Source organism: Talpa europaea, assembly GCF_964194135.1.
Source record: "Talpa europaea genome assembly, chromosome: 4".
In the NCBI taxonomy this organism is placed as follows: domain Eukaryota; kingdom Metazoa; phylum Chordata; class Mammalia; order Eulipotyphla; family Talpidae; genus Talpa; species Talpa europaea.
The window spans coordinates 96,115,947-96,141,937 of NC_140070.1; the positions used below are offsets into that span (position 1 = coordinate 96,115,947).

Genomic DNA, 25,991 nt, shown 5'->3' on the forward strand with positions numbered 1-25,991 from the left:
ATGATGGATTTCTCCAAGCTACCCAAAATAGCTGATGAAGATAAAGAAAGCACATTTGGTTATGTGCATGGGGTCTCAGGACCTGGTAAGTAATATATAATAGTTTCAATAATAAAGTTTCTCACCTTTGAGTAATGTCTTTTCAAGATGTTTTATATAGAAATACATAGACTCACCTGCATCAATTCTATCTGTCTTTAAAAGATATCATAGCCATTCTAAGTTAGAGGAAATATCCCCATCATAAAGGTGTACCTAGGATTTGCCATCTAAATTTGATTATTACTGAGGTACTCATTTTTTTATGTCCTGTTTACTATGCAAATATTTAATCACTGTGCATTTTTACCTCTACATCATAATTTTTAATGAAATCTGAATAGAAAAACTAAAGTTTATAGCTTTTAGTATGCAATACTTTACAAATAAAAGGTACTCAGTAAATATCCTTTAATTTGGCTTGAGCTTTAATAATTGTTTTCAGATTACTTCTTAGCAATATCAACCTTGGCTCTTTGCATAGATAAATCTTTCTGAATGTTTATTTCCTATACCATATAACTAACTATTTAGAGGAAAGAAGTCCTAAGACATGATGCTGATAATGGAAAGTAGTATTAAACTTGATGTTCATTCTGCCAAAATTCGGGGCACTGTATTTTAAATAATCAATCTCACACTACTGTTTTTGTTACTTTGCAACTGCCTTTAAAAAATGTGGTTCACAGCTTCCTAGGGTTAAAAAAAAACTTCTCATTGATTTATAATTCTTAGTGCCATGAAAATTCATATTACGTCCTTTTATAAACTCATGTTCTATATCATAGTAGAAGTGATTACCCTGATTTTGGTGTTTATCTGAATGAAGGCTGTTAGTTACTGTTCCTTTTATTTCTCCCCTCAAAAACTTCCACTGCTTAGGGCTTGGTGTTTGACCTTGAACTCATTCACAAACTATACATCAACAAATCATACATTTCACTGTTTTTAATCTCTTGGCATTCAGAGAAATACTTTTCCCCTTGATGATTATCAGAATTTTTAGAAAAGACAGGTTACAATGTAAAAACTATTAGGGAAAAGACAAAAGAGCACCATCAAAAGTGTTTGGGTAAAAATATTTTTTCAACATATTGCTCCTGGAACCTATTTATATTTCTTAAGTACTTTGTAAAATAATAGAGAAATGAGTTTATGTAATATGAGTTAAAATTTTAGTTGTCTTTGGTATTTTAATATCTTAATTTTCTCACATAGCAAGTATAGAGGTAAATCTTTATGAAATTTATCTTTATTGTCCTAACAGGTTATATATTAATACTGCAATAGTTTACACTTGAATATCATTAATACTGAAGACTAGAAACTAAAAATAGATTTATTCCTACATATATCTGAAAATATGTAACCGTTCCTCCCTGCCAGAAAAGTAATTTTTGTTTATTAGGTAATGTGCTCTACAACACTAAGTACAAATTCTGGTTCAGTATTTGAGGGAAATAGGGATTCTTAATGAGGACCTCTTCCAGTAAGGGTGACTGGTTATAAACATCCTTATGGCCTAAGAAAAAAACTTTTAGATGCATATGTGAGTTTTTCTATATCTAGCTATCAACAACTCTTCAGAAAGGTCCATATCCTAGAAGGATCATGTGAACCATTGGTATAAATTGTTAGAAAGTAAAGGTGTTTTAGATATTTATCTCTCAGAGGAATTGTGACAATACAGCAAACTGATACTTGTTCCAAAGCTCATTATTCCATGTCTTATAGCAATATGTATTGATCAAAAAGTGCTGCAGTTCTACTGGATAAGAGTTTGCCATCTAGAACTTAAAAGTTTTTGAAAATAGTTTTCATGTGTATTATATAAATGGATAATCTTTAGTCTCACAAATTTATTTTGTTTACCCTCTATATCATACTAAAAAAGATGCTAAAAAACATCATTTTTGAGAAACCACATATCTGTTCATCATGGGCATTTATTTCTCCTATGATATAAAAGAGAGATGTGTTATTGGATTTATTGGATATTTTAATTATCTAACTATTCACAGAGTTGTAAGTCATCAAAATACTCATTTGTACTTTTCAGTGGTCACAGCCTGCAACATGGCAGGGGCTGCCATGTATGAGCTGGTGAGAGTGGGCCACAGTGAGTTGGTTGGAGAGATTATCCGTTTGGAGGGTGACATGGCTACCATCCAGGTGTATGAAGAAACTTGTATCCTTTTTGGTTCGATTTCTTGCATCTCCCTACAACTCAAAATTTAAGAATTTATGACAAAAATAGAAGCAACAACAACCATGGTATCAGGAGTACAAATGTTGTGAAGAAACTTGCTTTGTTGGGAATATATTGAAGAAAGATGCTAGGAATTGGTGCTTATAAAATTTTAAGAAGTTAGTATTACCATCTAATCTTTCTTTGGCCTTTGTATCTCATTAGTTCACAAACTAGGAGGGAACAACTAGAATTTTTCTTCAGAGAAACACCTGCATTTTAGAAGAAAGCATATACAGAATAACAACACTGATTTATATGGTTAAAATGATTCAATTGTGATTTCTGTTTAAAATAGTTAAATCCACAAATAAATCAGTTACCACTCTAATGATAATAAATAGTCCTGTGTGATGTGTTACATTATAACTGTAGCACTAGGGATCTTTACTGTATGTTTGATTACCATGTTTTGACTTTTACACATAGCATTTATTTCCAATTTTCTATGAAAATTTAAAAGGTGAACCATTACACCTTGTGAAGAGAAACTACCTCTTTTTTTTTGCTTCATTTATGTATTTGACTTAGATTTCCAAGATCAGCATTAATTCTCTAAGATTTATTTAGTACACTTTATTTGCCGTACTAAAATGTATTCATGCAGGTAATTGTTCTCTATGAGTACTGGAGCCCTTGTTCAAAACAAAATCATCTGAAAAATTTAAATAAAATTCCAAATCTTTGTGGCTGTGAAATCATAACTAATCAAAAGGACTTTTCTATCTTCAAAATATTAAGTTATGCAAGGACCACTCCATCTTTGTCATCTGTTACTGGCCAATTTTCAAAACACTTGTACAGCCACTTTGACTAATTCCTTTTATTATATATCCTAGTAGTTTGTTAACTGCATATGTAACAAAATAAATATGTAGTTTATTCCCTTTTTTCCAGAGAGATAACATATTATATGGACTATTTTGCATCTTCCCATTTTTCCACTTAACAAGTTACATTCTGTGGAAAAAGGATAGATAAGTGATATGGTAAAATGTAATTGGTAGGCTCTAGCAGAGATTGGCGAGTTCAGTGTAAAATTCTTTCAAGTATGCTGTATGTTTGAAAATTTTTATAATCAGATATTGAAAATGAGACTATTTTGGAGATCATTCTAGAACAATTATGGAAGATGCTATTTTCGTAGCAATGTAGAATTCTGTAATATGAATATATCATAATTTATTTTTCTCTCAATAGAAATTTTGGTTTCAATTTTTTTACTGACACCATTAAAGTATAACTAATATGAATTCATAGAAGTTGGATTCTTTGGCCAAGGTTTATGCATTTTTAATTTTGAATCACATTGCTAAATTGCTGTCAGTAAGAGTTGTGCTGATTTCAACAAGTTTGGGAGAGCATACTTCTCACATATTTCTCAGTGTGCTTATTTACATGTTTTATTCTTTTCCTTTTCAAAAGCAGTTCTTAAGATTTTAATTTATTGTTCAGGTACTAATATCCTTTTTTAGGGGACTATTTAGTCCATTTTATAATTGAAACTATATATTAAGGCGAGTCTTTGCTTCTCTTTTTCTTTTTTTAATGCTTTGGTTCCCAAAGTGTTCACCAAGACCCTCTGGGAATTTGCAGCAGATTTTTATGGTGCTGCAAGGTATTTTAAGTTTTTGAGATTAACACAAGAATATTAGACATCTAGTCAGATACCACAAACTACTAGTTTGAGATAGTAGCAATTTTATTAATCACCTGTACTACCCTTTTGTCAATGATGTCATATTTTTACAAAGCTGATTTTTTGGCAATTGCTAAGCAATAAAGCAAGTACCCTATAAAAATGATGTGGAACGGGTTTTCGTTCTGAATCCAAGTTTTGAAAATTGTACAATGCTGACAGGCACACAATTCCCATTTTTAAGATTGAGGTTATTTAAGAATGAAATTAAAATATTTTTTGTGCAATTTATATTTATTTTTCCTTCAAAGTGCTACTCAGATGTTAGGATACATATATTAAGTTGTTTGGATATAACTATTTAATAAATGGAATTGTTAGGCATATCTTTTGTCCTAGGGCACTTTGAGAATTTTACTAAAAAACAAAGGATGCTGTGAATGGAGAAAATTGATAATCTCTATTTAGCATCTTAATGATTTCCCTGTCCAAATTCTACTATTTCCTTTTTATAGTAACTATAAATTTTCACAGTGAGTTTTCCTCAACTACTGTCTCTAGCTGGTGTGTCTGTTGGAGATCCTGTACTTCGCACTGGTAAACCCCTCTCCGTAGAACTTGGTCCTGGCATTATGGGAGCCATTTTTGATGGTATTCAAAGACCTTTATCGGATATCAGCAGTCAGACTCAAAGTATCTACATTCCTAGAGGAGTAAATGTGTCTGCTCTTAGCAGAGATATCAAGTGGGATTTTACACCTTGCAAAAGCCTACGGGTATGTCTTTTAACCGGGAATTTCTAAAGTTGGTAAAGAATGTAAAATGGATGTTTATTGACTGTTGTAGTCCAATTAAAAATAGAATGCAGAAGCATGATTTAAATTTTTCCTTTTTCCTTAAATCTGCAAGTAGGATTGTAGAACTAATATGTTTTATTGATAAGTGAGGCAAATGATTTAAATGATAATATCAAGGGTGTTCAATGTTTATTTGAACATTGAAAACAAAATTCTTTTCTAGGTTGGTAGTCATATCACTGGTGGAGATATATATGGAACTGTCATTGAGAACTCGCTCATCAAACACAAAATCATGTTACCCCCACGAAACAGAGGAACTGTGACTTATATTGCACCACCTGGGAATTATGATACCTCTGTAAGTATCACATAAACTTTATCTCACAATGAAATATTAACCAACCATAATAAATGAACAACATTGTATTAGCAACATTGACTGCAATTGGGGGCATTATGAAATAAAGACAAATAGCATATGATCTCATGTCTATGACACATTGGTGGTTGCCAGATTGGGATTAGGCGGGTATTTAAGGTAGACAAATGGGTGAAGGGAGTCAAAAGGTACAAATTTCTACTTATAAAATAAATTAGTTGTGGAGATATAATGTACAACATGGTGACTATGGTTATAATATTGTATATTATAAAGTAGCTGAGAGAATACCTAGTACCTATTAAAAGTCCTCACCACAAGAAAAAAAAATTTACAATTATGGTAACAGATGTTATTGACATGTTGTAGCGATAATTTCATAATATATATAAATATCAAATCTTGGGGGCCTCACGGTGGCCTTGGGGTTAAGTCTCAGCACTATCACCTCTAACAGCCTGACTTCGATCCCCAGCCAGGGAGCTAACCCACATGGCACAGCAGACCTCTCCTGTCTCGCCCACTGCTCCCCTTAGCAGTGTATTTTAATAAATCTGCCTGTTCTGCTCCCCACTCTGTCTCTGGTGAATCCTCTCACCCCCCGCACCTCTGACCTACACCCCAGTTCTTCTATGTAAACACAATCATTTTTTTTAAAAGATTGATTTATTTACACAAGAACCAGGGTACAGGCCAGATATATGGGAGGGTGAGAGGATTCACCAGAGACAGACCCGGGAACAGAACAGGCAGACTGACTGAAATACACTGCTAAGGGGAGCAGTGAGTGAGACAGAAAAGATCTGCCAAGCCATGTGGGTTGCTCCTTGGCAGGTGGGGATCGAACCGGCATTGCAAAGGCTGCAGACAGCCTCACAGTGCTGTGCTCAACTACCTATGCCACCAGGGAGACCCTATGTAAGCACAAATATAACAAAACAAAACAAATATCAAATCATTATGTTGAACAGCTGCAGCTAATGTACTATCATGTCAATGTTAAAAAACTCTGGGATTCTGGGCTGTCAGCTAGTCTTGCTCAATAGCTTAGACTCACTCGCTGTATGGATGAACCACCCTGAAGCAGGTAATTTAGATTCCTCTGTCAACAAAATTACATATTTCTGTAGGTGTGTGTATTTTAGAATTGTGAAATGTTCTGTCCTAAATGTACTCATTGCCTTTTTGCTTTTTTAATGTATAAAAATATTTGACTTTATTAAATATTTTAGGGTTCTTAATAGGTAAGTATTCATTAAAGCAGTATAAGAGCATTATAATAAACAAAACAAAGAATAGAAAATAAGTCAGGAATACTTAACTTCTCTCTTCCTTAATCCCAGGAGAAGTTTCTGCATCCTTTGTGACTTTTCCCCGCACATATCCATGTAATTTATTTAACTATTCCTCTATTACTTGAAAGACCTTCTTCTCAAAAATGACTAAACTGTTTGAAAAAAATTAAAAAATAATAAATATATATAATTTAAAAAGATAGGATTGCAAATAATGATTTTTCATAAAAAGTATATTCTCCCTCCCTGTTTCCACATTCCACCTCCCGATCCCCAAGAAGAATCCAGGATTACTCAGATTTTTAAAAGAAAAAAATGTTTATAAATTTGATAGTATTTTAAATCCTGCTGTATTTTTATAGGATGTTGTCTTGGAGCTTGAATTTGAAGGTGTAAAAGAGAAGTTCAGCATGGTCCAAGTTTGGCCTGTACGTCAAGTTCGGCCTGTCACTGAGAAGCTACCAGCCAATCATCCTTTGTTGACTGGCCAGAGAGTCCTGGATGCTCTTTTTCCGTAAGTTTGAGCTGGGCTCTATGGTTTTCCTTTGTAGTTATTATATGTGCTTACAGGTCCACTTTTTATAGTTAAATTTTTATGTCCTAATCCTGTAATAAATGTTATTTAGAGATATAGTGAATTAATTGTATATTGAATATGTGTTATATTGCCACTGCTTTTTTTTTTTTTTAAGATTTATTTTTTATTTATTTCTGCATACAAGAGCTGGGGTATAGGCCAGAGGTGCAAGGGAGTGAGAAGAGTCATCAGAGACAGAGTGGGAAGTAGAACAGGAAGATTTACTGAAATACACTGCTGAGGGGAGCAGCAAGCAAGATAAGAGAGATCTGCTGTGCTGTGTGGGTTAGCTCCCTGACTGGGGTTCGAACTCATGCTGCAGTGGCTGCCGATAGCTTGATAGTACTGGGACTCAACTCCTTGCGCCACCAGGGAGACCCTGCCACTGCTTATTATAGTCAAATCATTGAAGATTTACTTTTTCACAATTGTAAAAGGAAAGCATTATTTCTAAATTGAAAAAAAAGTTCCAAAAGAAAATTCACATGAAAATAATTTTTGTAGATTGATATCACTTTAATTGATGGTTTCTGAAATCAGCTGGGCTCACTATGTTTTTCTTGATTTATTGTCTGCTGTTTTTCATTTTCTTTACCGTCTAGAAACCTCCTTTTTCTTTAAATCTTAGATTTCACCATATGCTGCTTTAATGTTAACAAATGACCTTGTCATTTCATTCATAGAAAAGACTGAAGCTATGATATAATAATTTCCTCAGTCTCTCGCCACCAGCCCTTATATGTCCCACTCTTAATATAGCCTCTTACTCTTCATGTCTACTGAGTTATTCTCACTATTCTCATCAAGATCTTCAATCTTTTGAAACTTCTTTCTTATTAATCAATGTCTCCTGTTTCTATATCCTTCACTATCCAGCTTAGACTCCATAGTCTATCACTCTTACAAACTAAATTTTTTCTTTGTTTTCTGTCATACCTTCTTAGCAAAATCCCAACTATGAATCAGTCCAGCCATCTCCTCCCAAATCTATATACAAGCTGCAGAGAAAACAAAAAATCCAGGGCAAAAATGGGTAGTTAACTTCACTATTGTGTAGCAGTCCTTCTGTATCTTCCTAATTATCATTTTTCTTCCCTTGGCAGCTATTTCAAACCTCTTTACTCACCTCAGATCTTCAAGTCCTCTCTTTTCCCCTCATTCTCAACAAATAGTCATGTTTGATCCTTCACTGAGAAATCAGAGACCATAAGATTTGTAACTCTTCATTTTTGCCATAGATTTGCTGCCACGGTAAATATTCCCATTCATCCCTTCTTTACTTCCTCTTTCTGGAGCTTATCTCTCACTTCACATCTCCTCAAACACCCCCTTGTGTAAGATATCTTCCTTTATCTTCCATCTAATGAAACAAAGTCTACCCTCTACCTTTTTCCTCTTTCTACCTTCTACTATTTTCTCCTCATCTTCACAGCCAAACTTCCTGATACAGTAAATTAGCTGCTTCTACTTTTCCCAGTCTAATTCAGTGTACTCTGCTCTCATTTCCTCACTCCTCTCACTAACATCATCAGACACTCCTAGACCTATAATTCAATAAAAAGTTTTAGTATTTCCTTAATTCCTACAATTTTGGGTTTTGCTTTCTACTCCTTCATTGAAACAATCCTTTTGTTTTTCCTGTTAGCTTCTGTCTGCCAGTTTATTCTCTCTTATAGGTTCCTTTCCCCTGAATTTTGCTATTAGAGTTTTCCCTCTTCTAGGACTTTTTCTTCTTCTTCTTTTTTTTTTTTTTTTTTAAAGATTTATTTTTAGGGCCTCCCCAGTGGCACAGCGGGTTGAGCGCTGTGCTGTGAAGCTGTCCGCAGCCTCTGCAGTGTGGGTTCGATTATCAGCCAGTCAGGGAGAGTCCCACATGGCTTGGCAGGCCTCTCCTATCACACCCGCTGCTCCCCTCAGCAGTATATTTCAGTAGATCTGCCTGTTCTGCTCCCCACTTTGTCTCTGGTAAATCCTCTCACCCTTCTACGCCTCTGGCCTATACCTCCAGCTCTTATATAAAAAAATAAATCTTTAAAAAAAAAAAAAAGGAAGTAGAAGTCAGTGGGTGGGAAAAAATATTTTTTAAAAAGATTTATTTTTATTTATTTATGCATAGAGGAACCGGGGTGTAGGCATGGGGGGGTGGGTGGTGGTGAGAGAATTCACCAAGGACAGTGGGGAGCAGATCAGGAAGATCTACTGAAATAAACTGCTGAGGGGAACTGCAGGTAAGACAGGAGAGGTCTGCTGAGCCATGTGGGTTAGCTCTCTGGCTGGGGATTGAACTCATGTTGCAGTTGCTGGCAATAGTTTGATAGTGCTGAGACTTAATCCCTTGTGCCAACAGGAGGCCCCTCTCTTCAATTCTTTATCTTACTCCCTGTGGATGACTTAATCCACTCTCATGACTTCAGTATTCATCTAAATGTGATAACTCCTGAATCTAAATCTTTATCCCAGATCACTTCTGAGTTCTAGACTCTTTTATCCACTTCTGATTACGCCTCTCCATTTGACTATCCTACAGATCCTTTAAAAGCCACTATATTCAAAACTAAAATCATCATCTTAAATCACTACTCTCTTTCTTGAAACCTGCTCATCTTTCTTTGTGCCTTTCTCAACAAATGTCCCTATTATTTTTACAGTAAATAAATGCCCAACCTAATATCTATAATTCTCTCATGGGTATTTTTTATCCTCCACATCTAATTATTGGACAAGTATTTTTATCCTGTTTCCTAAATATTTTTTTGTCTATGTCTCTCATCCCTAATCCATGACCTTAATTTAAGAATTTTACCCTAATTTCTGCAAGTCTTATTTAAACAAATTCTCTACATTCAGTCTTACCTTCTTTCTAATGGCTGTCCATATTATATAGTGATCCATTTAAAACACTTATCTGGGGGCCTCCCCGGTGGCGCGCAGCGGTTGAGCGCTGGGTTGCGAAGCTGCCCGCGGCATCTGCGGCGCCGATTCGATCCCCGGCTGCTCCCCGGCCACCTGAGGAGGGTCCCACATGGCGCGCAGACCTCTCCTGCCACCCGCTGCTCCCCTCAGCAGTGTACTTCGGTCCTTCTGCCTGCTCTGCTCCCTGCTCTGGCTCTGGTGAATTCTCTCACCCTCCCGCGCTTCTGACTGTACCCAGTGCATGTACAAACAAACAAACAAATAAATAAATACATGCCTCTTTAAAAAAAAAATAGATCTTAAAACACTTATCTGGTCCTGAACTGTTTTGCTTGATTCCCAACTCCATACAAAGCCATCCAGATCTAGTCATTACTTGCCTTCCATTTGTTTCATGTATTCGACTGGCCAACTACTTCCTTTATGCCATGTTCCAGGCACACTGAATGATTTTTAATTCCTCAAGTAAGGCTCCCTCTTGCCCCTTTGTGCATGTTGTCCCTCTAGAATGTATTTATTTTTTTCTGGCTAATTTCTATTTCAAGTCTTAGCTTCTTCAGGAAAATGGCTTACCCCAATAAACAGTTGTTTTTTTAAAAATTCTGAAGATCCATAAAAGGTTTAAATTGTATGCATCAGGAGCCAGTGCATGAATAATTGATAAATAAATTGAATCCATAATAAAGCATTCTTTCATTAAAAAAAAAAGAATGCCCTAACCTACTCCAGTAGATTAGACTCTACCCGCCTTCCTGTGTACTCCCACAATATCTCGCAGTCCTTCCCTATGACATCACTTTTCAAATTGTATCATTGAATTCCCAAACTGGGCCCACACCCACTCTGCCTTCTCTCCCCAGGCAGGTTAAAAGTGATTTGAAAGCGTATGCAAACCATAGGATAAATGGATGTGCCTTCTTAGTTTATTCAAAGTCACTGAAAGGTTTAGGGGCGAAAAAATTTTAATGCATGTTTGTTTTATATTGAAAAAATCATTATTAATTATGCGTTGTTTCTCATCCCATTTCTCCTGTTTAGAACCTCCCCTCCCACTCCACCCCTAACACACTTAGTGTGTGAGTGCAAACACACACATACTGCAGTACTGACTTTCCTCAGCCCTTAAGGGTATTTCACTCCACTGCCACTTTTTAGGGAAAGTTTGAAGGTGACTGCTAAATGGTGCTGTAAGTACTAGCTGACTCTCTGCACTTTAGCTCACTGGAATGTGAGCTCTGTGAGTATAGAAAACATGGCTCTCTTACTCACTGCTGTCTCTCCAGCATCTCCAAACAGTTTTTAGAACCCTGGGGGTATTTTGTAAATAATTACTGAATGGGTAAAATGGGATTAATTTAACACCTTTGTGAATATCTTTGTTCATTAACCTTTATAGCAAGTTGTAACTTTTTTAGTTCTTATTTTTTACCTCAAGAGACAACTTTTTAAAGTTGTTTATCTTTTTTTCTTTTAGCTTTAATTCCTATATTGTCTTTTCATGTGCTAATTTATAAAAGCTTTCAAAATATTAGTACTATTTTCTTATTATTTTCATATTCCTCCTACCCATGTACCCATGTACTTTTGCTTTTCAGCTATGAAAGATAGAGATGATTGATAATAAAAGGCATACTACTTTAGGTACCAAGCAGGGAAGCAATTTATATCTACATCTGTGTATTATCTTTGTGAGTTAATATGTAGAGATGAAAATATTTCAGAGTTCTTTAAGTTGTATTTTGTGTGTCACTAATCTAATTTATTAGTATTTATTATCAACTCATGTAATCCACACTTTGTTTTCTTGTTTAGATGTGTACAGGGAGGAACAACTGCAATCCCTGGGGCTTTTGGCTGTGGAAAGACTGTGATCTCACAGTCTCTATCCAAATATTCCAACAGTGATGTGATCATCTATGTAGGATGTGGTGAAAGAGGAAATGAGATGTCTGAAGTCCTTCGGGACTTCCCAGAGGTCTGTGTTTATAGAGCTTTCAAATAATTTTCTAGAAAAAAATCACACCACTAGACAGCTTTGATTAGCATTAACAAAGCCCTTTGTTGGATCTGGAACAATACTCTCATTTGTCAAGAATCTCAAGGAATAATTACATTTACGATCTAATTTTTATATTCAGGGAAGACTGTAATTTTTTAATAAAACGCATGAGAATTTCTTTTTGTAGTTTGGTGGTTTTCAGTTATGAAGAGGAGATGAAATAGGCAAAATATTTATGGATGTGTATTTTACGTAGGCTTAATGTGATCTACAAGGTTACTATAGTAATTTTTTTCCCCCATAAAATAATGGTTTTCATTAGGAAATGAAAATAATGCCTGTATTTATAGTACTTGGTAATAGGGAGAGGAAAGAATTGGGAGTGGTGGGGAATATTCTTTGGGAACATTTATTACAGAAGACTTAAATATGAAGTTGTAAACGGGGGACTAAAATGCTCCATGTGGAAATAGAGGATCACTAATAGATTGTTTGCCTCCAGCTTACAATGGAAGTTGACGGTAAGGTAGAGTCAATCATGAAGAGAACAGCTTTGGTAGCCAATACCTCCAATATGCCTGTTGCTGCAAGAGAAGCTTCTATTTATACTGGTGAGTATATAAATTGGAATAAAAGTGGTAACATCTGATCTTAAGTTTAAAGCTAGTACCAACTTAATATTTTCCAAAGAACTTCTGTTTCATTCCAAAATACCTCTGTACATATAACCATTTTGTTGCTTTTTGGAAATGCTTGACTATTTATGTCTTGAGAAATTGTCAGCAGAAGGCATTTATAGAGCTGCTCCAAACTTTTAAATGATCATAAAATGGTATATCTTCTCTCCTACCATTTTTTTTTCATTACATATTTTACCATTTTCTTGCTTTGAATATACCCATGTCTCTATAACTTATCAAATTTTAATTATTGTATTTTGACTGCTGGATATAAAGGAGTAAGACAATCACATCTATTTATGTATTACCTTCCATCTTTGTTTGGTTCCCCGTTCAAAAGGGGTAATAGTAGATAAGAGTTCTCCACAGCTTCAGCAATGCTAGTTTTCCCATACTTTCTTAGGATAGCTATCAAATATACAAAAAGTAGAGAAAAGATCGGTGCATACCCATGTACTTGGTACTTAGATCTGACAATTAGCATTTTACTATCTGTGCTTTATTGGATACTTATTCAGTCTGTATTTCATAACAGTGAGCTATCATCTTTCCTATATGTATTTAACCATGTGAAAACTGTCTTCCTTTTGGATAGTAGTTCTTTTTCATAATGATTTGTAAAGTCTCTTTGAAATTAGCCTTTTATCTGTCATGAGTTGCAAATATGTTTTCCATTTATTAATCTTTTGATTTTGTCTGAGGTTTTATTTTTTTCTTGAGGCATTGATGTTAGGTCGGTGAAAGAGCTTGTGAACTTTCTTTGAAGTTTATTCATGTGTATCTATATGTTCCAAGTATTTCTAATATATACACATAGTGAATGTTACTACAGACTTAAAACATAGCCACACTCGTATAAGGCAGGATCATTTCCATCATGAGATTGATATGTGGTAATTACTGTGTTTTTTAAGCCTTAATAATATGTGAGTAATACTTCTTTAAGACTTTGTTAATGGGACCATTTTTAGAGAGCTTCAGAATTCATTTTTTATTCTGAGATATATTTTAATAAACAGTAAGTGCTGAATTTTCCAGTAACTACTTTGTTTTTCATAGATAAGCTTTTATTTTCTTACTGGTAAAATAAAGGAACAGAGTAATAGATTTTGGAACTCTTAGAGCAACAACTATATATTTCTAAAGTTGTGTCGTATTTTGTACTTTGCTGAGGGCGTGTATATGTATCATTTCATCCAATGTGTTTAGATAGATTAGAGAGTGACGTTTCTTTGCTAGGGTTAATGACAAAAAAGATTATTCATTATAGGATTATAACTTACAATATTCTTCCCAATTTAGGAATTACACTGTCAGAATATTTCCGTGACATGGGCTATCATGTCAGTATGATGGCTGATTCTACCTCTAGATGGGCTGAGGCCCTTAGAGAAATCTCCGGTCGCTTAGCTGAGATGCCTGCAGGTAGGTGTTTATGTTATTTATTATGTAAGCAAAATGAGTAGGATTTGGGGGACTGGCTTAGAATCTTTCTTTTAAAAATGTTTGTTTTCATTTTTTCAGATAGTGGATATCCTGCATATCTTGGTGCCCGCCTGGCCTCTTTCTATGAGCGAGCAGGCAGAGTGAAATGTCTTGGAAATCCTGAAAGAGAAGGGAGTGTCAGCATTGTAGGAGCGTAAGCGCTTCAACTGTTTACTTTTGAAAAAGGAAAAAAAAGAAACTTACCTTAAAGAGAAAATATTTAGTTTCCTCTGAGGGCAGTGGCTTTTAATTAAGTTTGCTTGCACTCCAGAGTCAACCAAGCCACTCATTCAAACACACATATTTGGTGATCTCTGTATGTTCTGGTTCTTTAGATTTGACTTGACAGATTTATTATACTCAAGTGACAGTATTTAGGAATCACTTAGGAAATTATAGACATGTTAAGGTAAGACTGTTGTGTTAAAAATCAATGTGAAGATCACTACATAATAAAAAGCCACACACAGTTCTTGGGACTTTTCCTCCTTCATCTATTTGACTGGAAGTATTAGAAGTAATTTTAATGTCTCATTTCCTATACTACGAGTGTTTAATGATATCTTTCTTATTTGCAACATAGTGCTGATTTTGATTTAAGGTTCTTAGGTGAGACTTTTCTTTCCAAAGTTGTTTTTACAATAAAAAGCTTTTACATTAAAATGGACTTTCAGGGAAAAAATTTGACTTTCATATACAAGTTATTTTTCATAAGCATTTCTAATAATTTTCTTTTTATTTTAAATTTAGAGTTTCTCCACCTGGTGGTGATTTTTCTGACCCGGTTACATCTGCCACTCTTGGTATTGTTCAGGTATATCTTTTCCTCCTGTGGTCAACTTCAGACATGCGCACACACGTGCACAGACACACAGAGCTGTTCTAATGTTATCCAAATCATTAAGAAGTATTTAATTTACTTACATGGTAAAATCTGTTTTAGGAACATTCTTTATAATAAGCTTTTATAATTAAAAAGCTTTATAATAAGCTTTTTATAATTAAGCTTTATAATAAGCTTAATAAGTGGCAAAGTTTTATTAATGTTAGAGTAACACTAAGTTCGAATAACCCTCACGGTTGAAACATATAGTTCCAAAAAATGTATAATGGTCAATATGCAGTAGGAGTTTATTTTCCTTAATACTCTGGTCTAAGGCAAATGATACTATCAGAGAGCAGCTCTTTTCCATTCACTGATAATTTCAGAGACACAGTCACTTCACTCATTCTCTCAGCCACACCCAGATGTAAGTAAAACTGGAAAATGTAATTTCTGCATAAGCAGCTGCTTCCCAGTGACAAGGCATGAATTTTAGTGGCTAGCTAACTAACTGAGCCATTAAAAGAAGCCCAAATGAAAGATGTATATAAATCAGGACTATAGATCCTCCTTGGTGGCCCAGGGGTCAAAGTCTCAGCACTGTCAAGCCATGGCCAGCCACTGTGGCATGAGTTCAATCCCCCGACAGGGAGCTAACCCTCATGGCACAGCAGACCTCTCCTGTCTTGCCCACTGCTCCCTGAGCAGTGTATTTCAGTAGATCTGCCTATTCTGCTCCCCACTCTGTCTCTGATGAATCCTCTCACCACCTGCACCTCTGGCCTATACCTCAGTTCTTGTATGCATAAATAAATAAAAATAAATCTTTAAAAATAAGTAAATAAATCAGGAGTATAGTGTTTCTTTTTTTTTAAAGGTTGGTATATTCTTAGGTACATGTATTATTCATATGGAAAACAACAGAATATTTGCTTATGTTTCTGCCAACATCAGGTAAAAAGAAATTGTGGGGCCTCCGCTGGTGGTGCAGTGGTTGAGCACTGGGCTGCGAAGCTGCCCGCAGCCTCTGTAGCACCAGTTCGATCCCTGGCCACCAGCAAGGGTCCCACATGGTGCAACAGACCTCTCCTGCCGTGCCCACTGCTCTCAGCAGTGTATTTCTTTGTCAGTCTGCCTGTTCTGTTCCCCGCTCTGGCTCTGGTGAATTCTCTCACCCTCCTGCGCTTCTGACTGCACCCAGTGCTTGTATAAATAAATAAATAAATCTTTTTAAAAAATAAATAAAATAATAAAAAAAAATTGTGGGAGCTAAATTTATAAAATTTATAATTCTCAAGTTCTTTAAACTTTGTTAAATTTTTTCAATTTTTTTTTAAAGATTTATTTATTTATGCATACTGGAACTGGGTAACAGGCCAGAAGTGCGGGGGTGGTGGTGAGAGGGTTCACCAGAGACAGAGCGGGGAACAGAACTGGCAGATTGACTGAAATAAACTGCTAGAGGGGAACAGCAGGCAAGTCAGGAGAGGTCTGCTGCTCTATGTGGGTAGCAACCTGGCCGGAGATCGAACTCATGCTGCAGAAGCTGTGGATAGCTTCATAGGTTGCGTCTTAACCCCTTGCGCCACCAGGGAGGCCCTAAATTTTTCAGTTTTAAATTGCAGAGAAAGGGGGAACAAAATTAAAAATGGATAAAATATAGGTGAATGTGTGACTTCAGAAAAACGTCTTTCAAATCTTATTGGATAGGCCCTAATAATAGGGACTGAATTTAGTCACAATATTTAGAGGCTTTTAATCAGTGTCTATTCCTTTTTTTTTTTTTTTTAAGATTTATTTTATTTATACAAGAGCCAGGGTACAGGCCAGATGCTCAGGAGGGTGAGAGGATTCACCAGAGACAGAGGGGGAATAGATCAGGCAGACTGACGAAATACACTGCTGAGGGGAGCAGCGGGCAAGACAGGAGAGGTCTGCTCACCATGCGGGTTGCTCCGAGGCCAGCAGGGATCAAACTGACACTGCAGAGGCTGTGGACAGCTTCACAGCGCTGTGCTCAACCGTCTGTGCCACCAGCGAGGCCCAATCAGTGTCTATTCTATCTCAATAAGACATTTTCTGGCTCATCTGCTTATATTGGACTATAATAATCTTCAAAAGATTCTATTAATTTTTCTTATCAGATTTGATACATTATTAAGGAAATTCAGAACATGTTTGATCTTATTTATAAATACTGCCTACCCTGAAATTGAAAGGAATACGTTTTTAACTATAAGTTTTTTACATTTCAGTTGCACTTGGTATATACTAAAATTTAATTTGCCAAAATTTATAGAATTATGTATTTAGTATCATGTATACCTTAATACATTTTTTTTTAAATCTTTGTGTTTTGTTTTTAAATCAGGTGTTCTGGGGCTTAGATAAGAAACTAGCTCAGCGTAAGCATTTCCCCTCTGTCAACTGGCTTATCAGCTACAGCAAGTACATGCGTGCCTTGGATGAGTACTATGACAAACACTTCACAGAGTTTGTTCCTCTGAGGACCAAAGCCAAAGAGATTTTGCAGGAAGAAGAAGACCTGGCAGAAATTGTGCAGCTTGTGGGAAAAGTGAGTTATTAAATCCCACACTGACTTTTTTTTTAATTTAAATATTTTATTTTATATAATTCTTACATCTTTTTTCAAGCAAATTCACACTGACTTATTTTTAAGGACAGATAGAAATTTGGATATGTAGATTCTTGCCTTGCAAAATGCGTATTAAATATTTTTTAAACTGACAAAATTTTAGATTATTCTTTTATCTACATATTTGAGAGACTTATTAGTGTTATTGAAGGTAGAAAGATGATTATTGTTTGATCTGTTATTGAACAACAAGCCACTCTAGCACTTAATGGCTTAAATAGTGTTTTAATGCTCTTGGTTTTAGAGTTGATGAGCTCAATTGCACATTCTTGCTTAGGGGCCCCTCCCTCATAAGTGGCAGTTATGTCGTGACTGAGGCTGGAGTCATCTAAAAGTTTTCTTCCCTCATATGTCTGGTACCTGAGCTAGACTAAGTGAATAACTAGTGGTTGGCTAGATGTTGTCTCTCTGTGGTATTTTCACATCAGAGGTCAAGACCCTCAGAGTGAATGTTAAGAAAGAAAGGGAGTGGAAACTACCAGCCTGTTATGTCTGGGCTCCAAAACTGATACTGTATCACTCTGTCTTATTGTTTTGGTCAAAGCAGCCACAAAACTTGCCCAGGGTCAAGGAGTTATACTTCACAGTGATTAATTAAAAGAAGTAACTAAACTGTTAGGAACTTTATTTTTTGATCCTTTACAACACTGAACATTACCTCGCTTTGTTGTAAAAGAAAAAAAAAAAAACACTTGGTTTACTTTTATTTCTTGAAGTAGAATGTACCCAATACTAAGCAAATTTGAGGTGATAGACTAAAGATCAACTGTCATGTATTTTTGCAGGAGTACCAGGACTAGGAGTCAGGATTCTAGTTCTGATTCTTCCACTAAACAGCTGTGTGAGCTGAAACAAGTGACTTACATTATTCTTTCTGTTTCTTGAAGTTTCAAAGGAGGATATTGTAATTAAATGTAGTCAAATTAAATTCCAGTATTGAATGACTTCTTAGATACTGTACATTGCTAGTCAGGACTCTCAGAGTCCTCTACCTGGTTCTATTTATTATGTCTTATAAAGTCACCTCCTAATTTTTTTCAACAAAGGATTTTATTAGATGGTTAGTGATGTAGTAAATACTCATTATTTATAAATGACTGTGGCACAAGAGGAACAAGAAATAGAAGACCTCCAAAACCAGACAGAGGCAATTCAGGAATAGAAAATTTGGTGTTAATTTTGTTTATGAATAGAGGTATTAAAATCCTAAGTTAAATAATAGTTTACTAGATCCTACAGAATATGAAAAATAATAAAATGATACATCATGAGCAAGTAAAGTTTATCTCAGAAATACACATATGATTCAACACAAAATCTGTTATTGTAACTCATTGATGTAATTAATAAATGGAAAAATAATATCTTACCCAATATGGAAAAGATATTTGAAGTTAATTACCTGTGTTTTTTTTTTATTATTGTAAATCATGAACAGTGCTTTTATTTATTGGGTGAAGATTATATGCAGATATACAATGCTAAGTCTTTGCCCTTATTTCTATGGCCACGTAATAAACTTTGAAAGATAATGTTCCAGACCTAGTATCGTGCACTTAGTATTGAAGAACTGAATAATTCTTAGCTGTGCATTGGGAGAATACCATTCATCCAAGAATTTTCAGCTGTCGAAATTTTAATTTTTTTTTCCTTTTTTAAAATTTTATTTAAATATTTTATTTTATATAATTCTTACATCTTTTTTCATCTTTGCACAATGTATGCATTTTCATTTTGGTTATATTCCCCATACAGATGCACCCCCATCCCCTTATTTTGACTCTAGTCCTTCCTTCCCCCCGCCCCCACCCTGTAGTGTGTCTCTGGTTTATAGTTGCTTGTTGATTTTGATTTTTACTTTGTATTGTACCTGTGATTTTTTAAAAAATCTCTTAGCAAACAAGGAATAGGAAGGAACTTCCCTTCTTTGATTTGTTAAAAGAAATACACTGAAAACATTGTAGTTAATGGAAAATTTTCCAGTGCATTCCATTTAAAAATCATGAATGAGATCAGAATGCTTCTTACTATCTCTGCTTATGTTCAGCCTAAGATTAGAAATCCTAATCAATGATGTAAGAGAAGAAAAAAATAAAGTTATAAAGGAAGAAATTAAAGTATCATTATAGAAAATGTGTTCATATAATGAGAAAATAACAGAAATAACAGAGAAACAATTAGAATTAGTAAGAGTTTGGTGAAGGCTCTAAATCCAAAATAAGTATAAAAAATCAGAATTTCTCCTTATTAGCAATACCAACTATGGTAATAGTCAAATTTCCAGTGGAAACTTTTGAGCAAATCAATAATCATTCTAAAATACTAGGATATCACAAGAATGCACAGCCTTAAAAGTAGTAAAGAGGGGAATTTCCTTTACTGAATATCAGTACAAAACCATAATAATAAGAACAATGTGGTATTGGTGAAATAACAAATATATTGTTGGAATTGAATAGAAATAGATTATATAAGAATCTTTGACATGGTTAAGATGATACCACTGTTCAAATGAGGGAGGGTGGATTGTTTCAGTTAATGATGATGGAAAACCATTTACTATTTGGAGAAAAATAAAACTGAATCTCATACAAAGGCAGACTTCAGCTACATTAGCAGTTTAAGTATAAAAGGTAAGACTTTCAAGTTAATAGGAAACAAATATCTTCTTGACTTAGGGGTTGAAAACAGACAAACAAACTCCCACATGCACAAACAACAATTTTTTTTTATTTCATTAAAAAGCAAGAATTTTTTGTTTAACAAAAGCTACCATGGATAAAGGTAACAGATGACCTATTGGGAGAAGTTCACAAAATCTAAAACATATGGACTAAATGTACAAAGAACTATAAATTAATGAGAAGATTAGAACCCAAACAGAAATATAGGCAAAGGAAAGAGCAGACAGATCATAAGAGGAAACACAAAAGATTTATAAGCTTGTGGAGAAGTACTCTTGCAACAATGAGATACAATGTTAAACTGGTTAGAATGGCAAATATTAGAAAACTGGCCTACACCCGGTCAGGTGGTGATAGAGAGCTGGTACTCCCTTGGTGGCTGTGTCATCTAGTGCTGACTGTGGAGAGCAGTCTGAGAGAACTTGCTTGTACACCCTGTGACCTAGCAGTTCTGTTTTTGAATATTCAGTGCAAAAGAAATTCTCAAACAGGTCTTTTAAATGGATGTGTTTGTGGTGGCAAGGAATTAGAAAAAATCTAAGTATCTTTACTGAGGACAAAAGATGGACGACAAAAATAGGGAAGGGGCGTACATGGAACAAAGTGCAAATGAGCTGGCAGCAGCAGACTGTGTGACACAGAGCAACAAGGAAGGATCTTAAAAACAATGTGCTGAAGACCACACGTAAAACTGCTTTATATAATTAAAAATAATAGTACAAATGAAAATACACTTATTTCATGAGCTTATGCAAATAAAAGGATACCCATAAAATATTTCAATATTTCTTGTGGTTGAAGAGGGGTTTAGGCATAAAAGATTAAAAAAAGAAAGAAAGGAAATAGAAGACTTGATCCTTATCTCTAAAGAGCTTAGAGCACAGGAGCATAGGTAACATGTGGCTGCTGTTAAGTTGCTGGGCCTCTCCCTTTCCCACAGCTCCCAAGAAATCTTCACTCCTCGTGATCCTAGCAACAGTGCAATGGTATTATCTCTCGAGGCTGCTAAAGCTTTTGAGGCATTGATGTTTAAAGAGTGAAGCTCTATAACAGCAATACCAATAAAATAGCACTCAGACATAGATAAGAGCCTGCTTGCTATTAATTTGCATTTACAGTTTTAACACTGCATGATATTGAGAGAAAATTAACTGTTTATGGGCTGTATAGAACCTGTGAAATAAACTTAAGACTGAGAATTTAAATAAGATGGCAGAGTAGGATGTGAAGGATAAAGTGTTTCAAAAAAGGAATGTCTATTTGTGCACTATGTTCATAGCAGCATTATTTGCAGTGTCTAAGAGGTAGAAGTAATCCAAATGTTGTCCTTTGCTAGAGAAATGGGTAAACAAAATGGAGTACACACACACACACAGAAGAATATTCAACCTTACAAGGGAAGGGAAATTCTAACATGTGCTGCAACATGGCTAAACTTTCAGGACATTATGTCAAGTGAAGTTAGTTTGTCACAATAGGAAAAATGCTGTATAATTTCACTAATCTAAAGTAGTCAAATTCATAGAAAAGGAATTAGAGGGAGGGCAAAAAGGAGGGCTGTTATTTCATGGGTGTAGCATTTTAGATTTGCAAGATAAACAACTACGACTCAATGGTTAAGATAGAATATTTTAAGTTACTTTTTTTTATAATGATAAAAAGAAGAACTTCAAAAGGCAGTTACAAAGTTAATTTATTAATGATAGGTGATGGAAGTTGTGCTGATGATATGGTTTCTTCTTGCTAGTTGATTGTAACTAACTGTGGGGCTATTGGTCCTGCATTGTAGAAGTAAATTGCTAAAGATATTTTTTTTTTCTCCTCCAGGCTTCACTAGCAGAAACAGATAAAATCACTCTGGAGGTTGCAAAACTTATCAAGGATGATTTCCTACAACAAAATGGATATACTCCTTATGACAGGTAAGATATCCTATTTTTTTATTTGAATATTTTCTATAGAGTTTTGAAGAAGGTGCTACCTACACATTAAAAACCTTTTCCCCCCCTTCATATAGACATAGTGTGATCAAACATCTAGGTTTATTTTGTATTTTTATAGCAGATTTGTAGTAATCTAACTTGGCCCCTTGTCTTGATTTTATTCATTTGTCCAGTTATGGCCTTTGCACTCATGGTCCAATCATCTTTAACTGGATTAAATTGTGGCCTAATGTGTAGAACCTAGGATCATTGCCTCCAGAAGCTTTTCTCCCTCCTCCTTACTACTATGCATGCCTCTTTTATTAAATAAATGTGTGCCACTTTCCTGCTACGTTTCCCAAGATGCCCTTTTTTCTTGTTTCTACCAAAGTCCCTATTAGACACCCCCATTGACCCCTGCTACTGCTGTTCCATGTTTGTTTTGTTTGCCATTATTGTCTATATTATTACCATGGTTTATTTAAAATTTCCATTTCTTTTTTTTAAATATTTATTTTATATATTTTTTACATCATTTTTCGTTTTTGTACAATGTATGCATTTTCATCTTGGTTATAATCCCTGTAAAATTCCCACCCCCCCTTGTTTTGATCCTACTCCCTTCTCCCCCCCGTAGTGTGTCTCTGTTTTATAGTTGCCTGTTGATTTTGATTTTTACTTTATTATAAAAAATTTCCATTTCTTTTAAAAGATTTTATTTATATATTATTGTGTATAAGAACTGGGGTGTGAGCCAGAGGTGCAGGGAGTGAGAAGATTCACCAGAAACAGAGTGGGGAACAGAACAGGCAGACTGACTGAAATACACTGCTGAAGGGAGCAGTGGGCGAGACAGGAGAGGTCTGCTGAACCTTAGTGGGTTAGCTCCGTGGCCAGAGATCGAACTTGGGCTGCAACAGTGATAACACTGAGACTTAACCTCTAGGCCGCCAGGGAGGTCCAAAATTTCCTTTCTTTTAAACTTTGATAATTTAAGTTCTTCCATCACAGGATTGCTTTTCTCCCTCAAGTCATATTTGGTTCCATAAAAAACTAAAATAGTTTTGGTTTTGGTTCCTAAAATGATATCTGGACAAACGGATTACAAGAATGTAGGATGAACAGAAAATATGACAATATAATAATCACTAAGTCTCAAAAATCTGTAACAGAAACTTGTTGCAATTTGCTTGTGTGTCTTCATTATTAGTTAGTATGGGTGGGTGAAAATGACCACATTAATTATTTTGATTTTTATTTACCATAGGTTCTGCCCTTTCTACAAGACAGTAGGAATGCTCTCCAACATGATTGCATTTTATGATATGGCCCGTAGAGCTGTTGAAACCACTGCCCAGAGTGACAATAAAATCACATGGTCCATTATCCGTGAGCACATGGGGGAAATCCTCTATAAACTTTCCTCCATGAAATTCAAGGTATATTTTGTTTCTACTGTAATTTTTTTAAGTAAAATATGTTTTTTTGTCCAGCCTGTGTGTGAAACTTGGATTTATCATTTTCGTACTTTCTCAGATTATGTAAAACCAGACCAAACCTCAAAGTTATCTTCAAATAGGAATTCTAGTGATGTTAGTGCGTCACGTCTGAAATAAATGCTGACATTTTCCCTTTTGTCTTAGCTGCTAGGCAATTTAGAGCTAAAATCATTGCTGAGCAGCAATTACCTTACCTCAGGTTCCCAGTAACATCTAGCTACTGTATTAGTGTGATATGACTTCTGCTGTTTACTTTTTCTAAATATTGTATCACACGCCATTTTAAATTTTCAGCAGACATTCATTCTTTTGGAAGTATGCAAGACATAAACAGATAATTAAATGACATTATCAGCAGAAACTGGAATGTGTAGGGTTGTTTTTACAATATTTGATCAGTTGCATTTATTTCTAAGTCATGACATTCCAGTGTATTTACAAATCTATTGAGAAATTGAGACTGATTCTCTGAATGTGCATTTTTTTATATAACATACAGCATTTGTTTACATTACAGGTTGAAAGTAAGTTTGTACAAAATGTATATAAATATTAAAATAAATGCAAAAATTTAAATCAAAATTTTTTAAATATTCACATCCTTTGAGCCTAGTCATTCCATTCAAAACATATAACCCAAGGAAATAGTCAGAGATTTTTGATGTGGATTTGTGTAAAAGAATATTTATTAAACTTCTTAAATGTCATACAGAGTAACCATAGTTGGTAGTATTTTTTTTTTAAAGGTTTATTCAAGAGCTGGGGCACCGGCCATAGATGTGGGGGATGAGAGGATCCACCAGAGACAGAGTGGTGAACAGAACAAGCAGATTGACTGAAATACACTGCTGAGGGGAGCAGTGGGTGAACAGGAGAGGTCTGCCTCGCCATGTGGGTTTCTCCCTGGCTGGCAGGGGATCGAACTCATGCTGCAGAGGCTGTGGATTGCTTCATAGTGTAGTGCTTAACCCCTTGCACCACCAGGGAGGCTCCCATAGACAGTAGTATATTATGATAAGAATATTATAGGCCTCCCCTGGTGGCGCAGCGGTTGAACGCTGGGCTGCGAAGCTGCTGCCCGAAGCCTCTGCAGCACCAGTTTGATCCCCGGCCACCGGCGAGGGTCCCACATGGCGCGACAGACCCGCTGCTCCCCTCAGCAGTGTATTTCATCAGTCTGTCTGTTCTCTTTCCACTCTGGCTCTGGTGAATTTTCTCAACTTCCCACACTTCTGACTGTACTGCTTGTATAAATAAATAAATAAATCTTTAAAAAAAAAAAAAGGATATTATGAAGACATTACCAAATTTTTCGCAAAGACATGAGGTAATGCTTATAGTATAATGAGTGAAAAAAAAACAAACAGCAGTTTGCAAACCTGTGCCTTTGTAGGTGTTCCTTTTTGCTAACTCTCTGTCCCTCCGCAGGGCAGCAGCCTTCTTGCCTGCCCGTGCCCTTTACCATTCCGGGGCTTCTCTCCACTGACCTCCCTCAGCAGAGGCAGCTCTCAAGGCCGCCTGCCTACAACCATGTAGGCCTCTCTTAGCAAACCTGTCCCTTTCTGGGCAACCCATTCTACCCCTTTGTGTCTATGCAAGTGTCCTTTATTCTTCTCTTCCTTTTATAATAAACCTGCCCTTTTGGATATGGAAAAAAAAAAAGAAATTTGATCCAAATTTTAATTTAAAAAATTTTATACTCGTAGCAAGAAGAAAAATATATAAGTAGTAATGATATAATAATAATGATTTCTGATTGATGATTAAAGATCTTTTTTCTATTTACATGTGTATTATTTTCAAGTTAACAACAGTTTTTGTGTGTGTTTTTTTTAAGATAACCATTTTCATAGAGTTTTTAATATTTATTTATTTATTTATTTATACAAGCACTGGGTACAGTCAGAAGTGCGGGAGGGTGAGAGAATTCACCAGAGCCAGAGCCGGGAGCAGAATAGGCAGAAGGAGCGAGGTACATTGCTGAGGGGAGCAACGGGCGCGGCAGGAGAGGTCTGCGCGCCATGTGGGACCCTTGCCGGGGATTGAACCGGCACTGCAGAGGCTGCGGGCAGCTTCGCAGCCCAGCGCTCAACCGCTGCACCACCAGGGGAGGCCCATGCGTGGTTTTTTTGGGTTTTTTTTAAATGTCATTAAGTGTTCTTCTGTAGTAGTATTTGTTGGCCAGAGAATAGTATTTTCCAATTCCATGTTCTGGAAATTTTTTCTAAAGGTAACTTGAATTCTGTAATGACTTTTTCAGGATCCAGTGAAAGATGGTGAGGCTAAGATCAAGGCCGACTACGCACAACTCCTTGAAGATATGCAGAATGCATTCCGTAGCCTTGAAGATTAG

The 25,991-nt window shown here is 35.6% G+C and overlaps 1 protein-coding gene across 1 annotated transcript; it reads left to right on the top strand.

The window, feature by feature from the left end:
* Positions 1-25,991, top strand: ATP6V1A (ATPase H+ transporting V1 subunit A; the record flags this gene model as incomplete). The annotated part of the gene is made up of 14 exons (XM_084232207.1): positions 1-85; positions 2,099-2,227; positions 4,488-4,702; positions 4,947-5,084; positions 6,763-6,914; positions 11,703-11,865; positions 12,392-12,500; positions 13,872-13,994; positions 14,094-14,208; positions 14,805-14,868; positions 17,249-17,452; positions 22,045-22,139; positions 23,407-23,578; positions 25,899-25,991. The coding sequence occupies 14 exons, from the start codon at positions 1-3 to the stop codon at positions 25,989-25,991; spliced, it is 1,857 nt and encodes a 618-aa protein (XP_084088333.1).